This window comes from Podarcis tiliguerta (assembly GCF_965153285.1).
Source record: "Podarcis tiliguerta genome assembly, chromosome: 14".
In the NCBI taxonomy this organism is placed as follows: domain Eukaryota; kingdom Metazoa; phylum Chordata; class Lepidosauria; order Squamata; family Lacertidae; genus Podarcis; species Podarcis tiliguerta.
The window spans coordinates 35,031,485-35,039,918 of NC_139547.1; the positions used below are offsets into that span (position 1 = coordinate 35,031,485).

The 8,434-nt window shown below is 48.7% G+C and overlaps 1 protein-coding gene across 1 annotated transcript; it reads left to right on the forward strand.

The window, feature by feature from the left end:
* Positions 1–2,261, forward strand: LOC310664732 (myeloid-associated differentiation marker homolog). Its single transcript, XM_083414277.1, has one exon. It carries the CDS (start codon positions 594–596, stop codon positions 1,470–1,472), a length of 879 nt encoding a protein of 292 aa, XP_083270403.1. The 5' UTR covers positions 1–593; the 3' UTR covers positions 1,473–2,261.
* The last annotated feature ends 6,173 nt before the right edge of the window (positions 2,262–8,434 follow it).

Here is an 8,434-nt window from a genome sequence, read left to right on the forward strand (position 1 = left end):
GTCATTAATCATCCACCTGCCTCTCACTTCCTGAACAGGTTTCCTGCTCTGAGCCAGAGAAGTATAAAACCGAGGGCTCAGAGATCCAACCGCTCTCCCTCCTCCTCCTGGCCTGCCCTGGGGCTTTCTCTTAGCCTGACACACCCTATGATGCCATCATCTTCCAGGAACTGCTTTCTGCTTTGAGAGACAGCTTTTGTTTTGGTGTCATTGTTTTCATTTTTTGGAAAGTTAAGTAGACGCGACATTGCAGGAATAATGCTGCGGCTGTTCTTCTAGGGCTTCCTGGCTTCTCCCTCCGATTTCAGCAGAGACCTTTCACTCAGGAGCTGCGAGACTCAGGTTGTTTTGCCCATTGCACCGCCAGGTTCCCTCCCCCTGGAAGGAGGGATAGCCAAGCCCATCCACTCCAGCTGGGTGTTCCGGCTCCTCGAGGCTGCACCCAGACTTGGTGCCACACGCACACACATGCTGCGCTCCGTCACCAGCTTTGCAGCCTTGCCCCCACGCCAAGCAAAGCTCTTTCTTTCCGCCGTCTCCTTGGCCGTGTGTCAACACGCTTGGTGGGCCAGCTCTTCTGCGTCGGGCGTGCCATGCCGACACTCAATGCCAGGTCGCTGATCTCTCCGCTGGGGATTGTCCGGATATTTGAGATCTTCTTCTCTTGCACGGCCTTCAGCTTGGTGTCTGTCCACAGGAACTATGCTGGCTCTGAAGGCGCCTGGTCCATGTTTACCTGGTGCTTCTGTTTCAGCCTCTCCGTCTTCGTTGTGGTCGTCGAGTTCATCGGCATGGCCCAGTCGCTGCCTCTGTCCTGGCAGGACTTCACCTCTGCCTTCTCCATGTTGGCTGCTCTCATGATCTTCACCACCTCCATCCTGTACCCGTCGGTCTTCATCCCGGACCGGTGCACGGGTGACTGCAGCTATGAAGGGATCGCCACTGCCGCGTCTTGCCTCTGCTTCATCACCTACGCCATCGAAGTGAGACTGACCCAGGCCAAAGTCGGAGAAGTCAGCACCTTCCTGTCCACCATCCCCGGCCTCCTGAAAGTCTTTGAGACCTACCTGGCTTGCCTCATCTTCTCCTTGGTGGCCAGCTACCAAATCTATGCAGAGAAGCCCGGCCTGCAGTGGTGCCTGGCTGTCTACTGCATCTGCTTCATCGTCACGTTGCTCATTGTCATCCTCACCATCGGCCGTTGCCTTGCCACCCTGCCCATCCCCTTGGAGAAATCTCTGGTGGGCTTTAACAGCTTGGCTGTGCTCCTGTACCTCACGGCGGCCGTTGTATGGCCCATATATGCCTTCGAGGGTTCCTCTAGGCCTTCGACATGTTTCAGGACTAACCCGCAGTGTATCAAATGGAACAATAAGCTCGGGGTGACCTTTCTGACCATCTTCAACCTCATTGCCTACATTGTGGACCTCGTCTTCTCCACCAAAATGGTTTTCTTTACCACACCAGCTTAAGCGGGCTCACCTGGGTAGGACCGAAACCGCTTAGGAATGTCGATGGCGTTCATAATGTGTAAGACAGAGAGGCCACCCCAAGACTTTGCTGGATTCTTTTATTGGGTGGTTTTTGTTTGTTCATCTCTTTTTAATACTAGTTTTCATTTTAGAACTATTCCATGCATGGATTGAACCTCTCCTGCCGAACCCTGCTTCCTGACGGAGCAAACACCACAGCACATCATTTTATATGTTTTATGTGCAGCTATTAGAGATATCCTGCCAAGTCTTGCTGAGAGTTTCTTCGTGGAAAGAGAAAGGGTTTGTAAAAGCCGGGTCAGTGATTCTGTATCAGCTGCTTCCCTCCCCCCCCCCCCCCAATAAGGCAGCTATCTGGTAAGAGGAAGGGAGGTGTTTGCAGGAAGGGGAAGAAGAACTTGGGCGTGAAAAAACTGAGAAGGGCACCGGGTGCAGAATCCTATCACAGCTGAATCTGGCACCTTGGCAAGAGGAACTAATATTTCACCTTTGTACGAAGGTGGTGATGCGTATGATACTATTTGCACAAACACAGCTTACTTTACCTCTCCCTGCAACACACGCATCCGGTGTCTAAGAACAAAGGCTGTATGTGTTTTTCTTCCAAAACTAATGTTTTTTCCTCCCAGTTGATTATTCAGAATTAATTTGATTAATCTACCAAGCTTTCTTTAATTGCTGGGGGTGGGGCAACAGAGCTCTTATTCAAACATTCCTTGTATCCCAGGATTTTAGCTAAGAAAATAATAAAATCTGTGGCCTTTTGAACTGGGCAGGGGTATTGTTTTGTTTGCTATTATGTGGTGTATTTTTATGTTTTTATACTGCAAACAGCCCTGTTAATAATAGGCACAGTCAGCAAAAGGATTCTGTATAGTATGAGGGCTGCCAGTGACCCATGATTCTAAATTTATAAGTAAACCATGATCCATGCCAGTTGTGGCAATTAATTTGCATCCCATAGGGGAGTAGAGGTAGACCCTGGGTCTTGCTTTAATTGTGCTAAGATGGCCCTCCAGGCCAATGTTGTCTGAAAAGTGGATTCAGGACCTCTTTACGTTTAGCTAAGAATGATTTCTTCAGGCAAATGTAAAGAGGTCCTGAATCCATTTTTGAGAATGACGTTGAAAACTTGGCAGAAGTTGGCACACATCTGGTACCATCCTGTTGCCACTGCTGCACTTCTAGTTTCACCAGTGTTTCGAGATCTTAGACGAAAGCACAGCAAGACAGAGAGAGGGAGGGAGGGGGGAAGACAAAGGGGCTGCAGAGCATAAATGACTTGTTTGCGGCTGGTCAGTTCCTAGGTAGCATTCAGTTGAGAGCTACGCTGGAGAGAACGTATCGTAAAGGTAAAGGTAAAGGGACCCCTGGCCATTAGGTCCAGTCGTGACCGACTCTGGGGTTGCGGCTCTCATCTCGCTTTATTGGCCAAGGGAGCCGGGGTAGAGCTTCTGGGTCATGTGGCCAGCATGACTAAGCCGCTTCTGGCAAACCAGAGCAGTGCACGGAAACGCCATTTACCTTCCCGCCTATTTATCTACTTGTACTTTGACGTGCTTTCGAACTGCTAGGTTGGCAGAAGCAGGGACCGAACAATGGGAGCTCACCCTGTCGCGGGGATTCGAACCACCGACCTTCTGATCGGCAAGTCCTAGGCTCTGTGGTTTAACCTACAGCGCCCCCCGTGTCCCAGAATGTGTCATAACCGACTGCAATTAATCAAGAGACGGACCTTTGCAAAGTTCACTCTAGAGAGCTGCATCCAGGGAGCTTAGCTTTTTCTGAACACTGCTGCAGGTCCAAATTTGAAAGGTGCGCTAACAGTGCTTCATCAAGCCCTTTTATCTATGGCATATGAATATAGATTAAGGGAAGGGGATCTAGGAAGAAAAATTCCTGAGAATGCATGGAACGTAATGCAGTTGAAACGCCCAAGGAAATTGGATCTCGGTGAGACCGCAAGGGACAAGCCTTTAAATGGTCTACCATCTCTTAAGTTCTGTCACATGAATCCAGCTCAGAGTATGCTCTTTTGGAGAGAGCGCAACCAGGTTGGCATGATGTTCCAGGTGGTCCTGGCCTGTGGTACAGGTGTGGTGGGTTCGAGTATTTCAGGAGATTGCAACAATTGTTAACCAGATTTATCTGCCCTGACCTCAGTTTAGCCCTTCTCGCAATACTTCTGGAAAGTGTGAATGCCTTATTGCACGAAGTTCTAATCTTGTACTAATCTTGCAGCTGCCTGGCAAGAGATAGCGCATCTTTGACAATTCTCCACATAGTTCTCCTTGCAGGCATGATGGTCCAAAGTCTGGCCTCTCGCCCTAGTTGAAAAAATTATGCCAAGGGATAGGGTAACGAGGGGTGAAAGCAGGAGGGACCAGGTTGCAGGTACATGAGACTTCTTCTTGCCTTTTGTGGTGTTCAGAAGGTCAGCGGTTCAAATCCCCGCGAGGCGGTGAGCTCCCGTTGCTTGGTCCCTGCTCCTGCCAACCTAGCAGTTCGAAAGCACGTCAAAGTGCAAGTAGATAAATAGGTACTGCTCAGGCGGGACGGTAACTGGCGTTTCCGTGCACTGCTCTGGTTCACCAGAAGCGGCTTAGTCATGCTGGCCACATGACCCGGAAGCTGTACACCGGCTCCCTCGGCCAATAAAGCGAGATGAGTGCTGCAACCCCAGAGTCGGCCTTATAGTGCAACCACCACCTCTCAATAAAAACTTTCAAGTTACATTTATTACTGAGAGACCTCCCCTGCTAAGCAGTCACTGATGGTCATTGCGTAGTGGATGGATTTAGTGTGCTTTTGAATTTCCACTTCCAACATGTAGTAAAATGCTATGCACTGCATTGTTCTGGCTATGTATTGTATGATGATGTGATGTGTGGATTTGTAAATATATATTTTTTAAACTGAATAGTGCAAATAATTTTACTTAAACTTTCTCTTTTTAAAGGGATGATTGGAATCTGGCACCGGTGCCTGGAAATTATTTGGCCATATGCCCAGTGAGACATTAAAAAGGTTCTCCTCTTGTATACTGCCCTTCATCTGTGGATCTCAGGGTGGCTGTTATCAGGTGATCAGAAAGACTGCCTCCGTCCAATGGCCTGACTCCATATAGGACCACTTCCCTTGTCCAATGTCAGGCTTCGGGAAAACGGCTTCCTCCCTCCCTTTGGCCGTGGATGAGCGGAACAAAGCAAAAATAGTCCCTTACCAGTTAAAGAGATTTTTAATGTTCACAGCAAAAGAACAAAGACTCCATTCTCAGAGGAAAGGTGCTCCCAATTAAGGTTTCCACCCACTTCTCCCCAAGCCACCCCCATCATTTCCTTGTCTGGCAACCTGATCTCACAACAATTGGGCCTTATCTGCTCTCCTTGACCTTGGACTGATCTGTGGAACACTTTCCAGCAAAAGGGAGTCTCTCTCTCTCCCTGTTCTTCTTCTCCTAGCTCAGGCTTCCTCAAACTTGGTCCTCCAGATGTTTTGAGACTACTATTCCCATCATCCCTGACCACTGGTCCTGCTAGCAATGGATCATGGGAGTTATAGGCCAAAAACATCTGGAGGGCCAAGTTTGAGGAAGCCTGCCCTAGCTATTCCCCACTCAGTTCTGCCCAGCTGTTGTCTTCAGAACTATTCCCCTCTGCAAACCATCGCTCCCAATCTATACTGCTCCACTGCTCCTGGGCAGCTTCAGGATTCTGGTCAGGAGCAGGGGGAGGGGGAGGGGGAAGCCCCCACCATTTCTCATCAAGGTAGCTCTCCTCAGCCTGGTCTCTGACACCCAAATACTCTATGCATGCCTTCTTCCAAATATGAAAAAAGACTTCTGCCAGTGTCCCTTGATAGACATGGTTGGTTGGTTTCATTTATATCTCACCTTTTCTTCCAAGGATCTCAAGATGGCATACGTGGTTATCCCGTTCCACATTTAATCACATGTGGTGCTGTGGGTTAAACCACAGAGCCTAGGACTTGCCGATCAGAAGGTTGGTGGTTCGAATCCCTGTGACAGGGTGAGCTCCCATTGCTCGGTCCCTGCTGCTGCCAACCTTCTGATCAAAAGCAGTTCAAAAGCACGTCAAAGTGCAAGTAGATAAATATGTACCGCTCCGGCAGGAAGGTAAACGGTGTTTCCGTGCACTGCTCTGGTTCGCCAGAAGCAGATTAGTTGTGCTGGCCACATGACCCAGAAGCTGTACGCCGGCTCCCTTGGCCAATAAAGTGAGATGAGTGCCGCAACCCCAGAGTTGGTCACGATTGGACCTAATGGTCAGGCGTCCCTTTACCTTTACCTTTACCCTGTGAGGTAGGTGAGGCTGGGAGGCAGTGCCTGGCCCAAGATCATCCAGAGAGCTCTTTGACCAAGGTGGGTAATAACTCTGGTCTCCCAGGTCCTAGTCCAACACTGTAACTCCTACACCACTCTGACTTCTTATATTCATCCTTTGGAGTCAAGAGTTCATTGGAAGAGTACATGCTTTGCATGCAGATGGTACCCAGATCCATCCCTGGCATCGCCCGTTGAAACTGGTGAGCCCTCCAGATGCTGCTGCACTCTGATTCCCTCCCATCACACCTGACCCTTGGTCCTTCATGCTGGGGCTGATGAGAGGTGGACTCCAGAAACAGAATGAGAAGAACAATAGGTTGGACTAGTTGGGCCACTGGCCTGAACTGGTAGTAGAAGAGCCTGCTGGATAAGACCAAACGAGGCCCATCTAAAGCAACATTCTATTCTCATAGTGGCCAACCAAAGGCCTGTAGAAAACCTGCAAGGAGGACCATAGTACAAGAGCACTCTCCCCTCCTGCAATTTCCAGCAACTGGTGCTCAGAGGCATATGGCCTCCAGCCATGGAAGTACAACATAGCTGTCCTGTTTAGTGGCCACTGATAACCGTGTCTTCCAAGAATTTGCCTAATCCTCCTTTAAAGCCATGCAGGTTGGTAGTTATCACTGCCTCTTGTGGGAATGAATGCCATACCTTAATGATGCATCACAGGAAGAAATCTTCCCATTTGCCTGTCTCCAGTTCTCCAACATCCACCTTCCTTGCCTGTAAGTTGCCTCATGTTATGAGAAAGGGTGAAAAAACTGTTCTCTACTCAATTTCTCTTCCCTTCTTCTGTTGTGATCTGAATACAAATGAGCTGACATAATTAAATAACCGAGACTGAACAGAAGAAGAAGCTTTCCGTGTTCCCTTCCGGGAGAGAAGGAGCAGATCCTCCTGGGCCCGGCGGCTGATGTGCTAAGTGCCTTTTAAATGGCACCTTTTAAGCCGCACTGGCTGACCATCTGCTGCCGAGCCAGACTCAAAGTTCTTCTATTGATATACAAAGCCCAGGACAACATGGGTGCAGGATACCTCAGGAAACGCCCGAAACCTTATATTCCAGCTCGATCACTGAGATCATCTGCAGGAGTGACTTTGATTGTCCCCCGAGTTGGTGAGGCTCGTTTGATGACAACAAGAAACCAAGCCTTTGGTGTCATTGTCCCAGTCCTGTGGAACGCCCTGCTACTAGAGATTCAGTGGGGTACCTTCTGTGTCAGCTTTCAAATGCCGGCTGAAAACTTTTCTATTCTGCCAGGCCTGTGCAGACAATTAACCCGCAATGGTCTATAGAGGTTTCATTTTTAACTTATTTTTGCTTTATTTTATTGTTTGGTTTTATGTTTTTAAATTTTTGTAAACTACCATGATGTATTTTTTATGATACAACAGTATTTAAGTATTTTTGTAAACACAGACAGAGCCTTGGAGCATCTTCATGGCCTATTGCTTTTTTTTCCAAAGCTGCTTCTCACTTAAATTCAGCCCAAGATCACAGGCTCTAAAACTTGATGTTTGCAATCAAGGAGGGTTAATAAAACAGCCTGGGCTCTGATTGACTACATACAAGCTTTTCAATTCGCATTCACCCCTGGAGCTTGAGTCTCAATATTCTTGTACCAGCACAGAGAAACATCCCCACCGGTTGCCCCCAGCAGACTCTCCTTTTGTCTAACCCGGGTATCTGTAGTGGCAGAGGGAGGAGAGAGAGACAGCTGGCCGGCTTGTATGCAACTGTTTCATTCCCCTGTATTTGGATGGAATTCTGGATGCCACCCTTTGCACCTAATGATTTCTTCCTGTGGATCTGCCTCAGAGGTGCATGCTTTTGCAAAGCAGCATGCAGAAAGAGTCTGGTCATGACCAGGGCATGCCTTCGCTCTTTCTTATCTACAGAAGGTGACTGTGTATAGGCGGGCAAGGTAGCAAGGTTTCCCCAAAACATGAACTAATCATGGAAGTCCTCTCCCTTCTCTGATAAGATTCTGCACTTCACAGGAGGGGTGAAAGGGAGAGCCAGCAGATCTCCTTCCCTCTCTCTGAGTGGGACAGGGGGGGGGGACCTCCTCCCTCCCTCCTTGGGTGCCAGCCTTCCAGCACCTCCCACACCTGTTCCTTCCTCCTCCTCCTCCTCCTCCTCCTCCTCCTCCTCCAGTCATTCCACATCCTGATGGAACTGAGGAGCCCATGAATGTTGCAGCCAAAACAAAAAAAAGAATCCTGTGGCACCTTCAAGAACCGAACACATTTATTACGACTGAAATATTTGTGGCCTATTGCCATGAATCAAGATATAACCTTTAAAATTCCTTTCTCTGATTTACAGTGCAGTGATTTAATGCAGGAGAGGGTAAGATGGAATAATTGTGCTTGTGACAGCCCTTGAGATTGCCAACTTTCCAACCTGTCCCTGCTTTTAACATCGCACCAATGGTGCAGAGAACCACGGTCTGCTCTGAAAAGCTTCACAAACAGGTGGGGTTTTTTGTACACTCTGCTGTTGTCAAAGGTACTCGGTTAGGGCAGGACAGGCCTGAATGTCCCTGAATGCCTTCCTCTGGTAACAGCCCTGTGCCCTGGAAAAGCTGCC

Coding starts and splice junctions, on each gene's coding strand:
- LOC310664732 (XM_083414277.1), top strand. CDS start 594: ATGCCGACACTCAATGCCAGGTCGCTGATCTCTCCGCTGGGGATTGTC.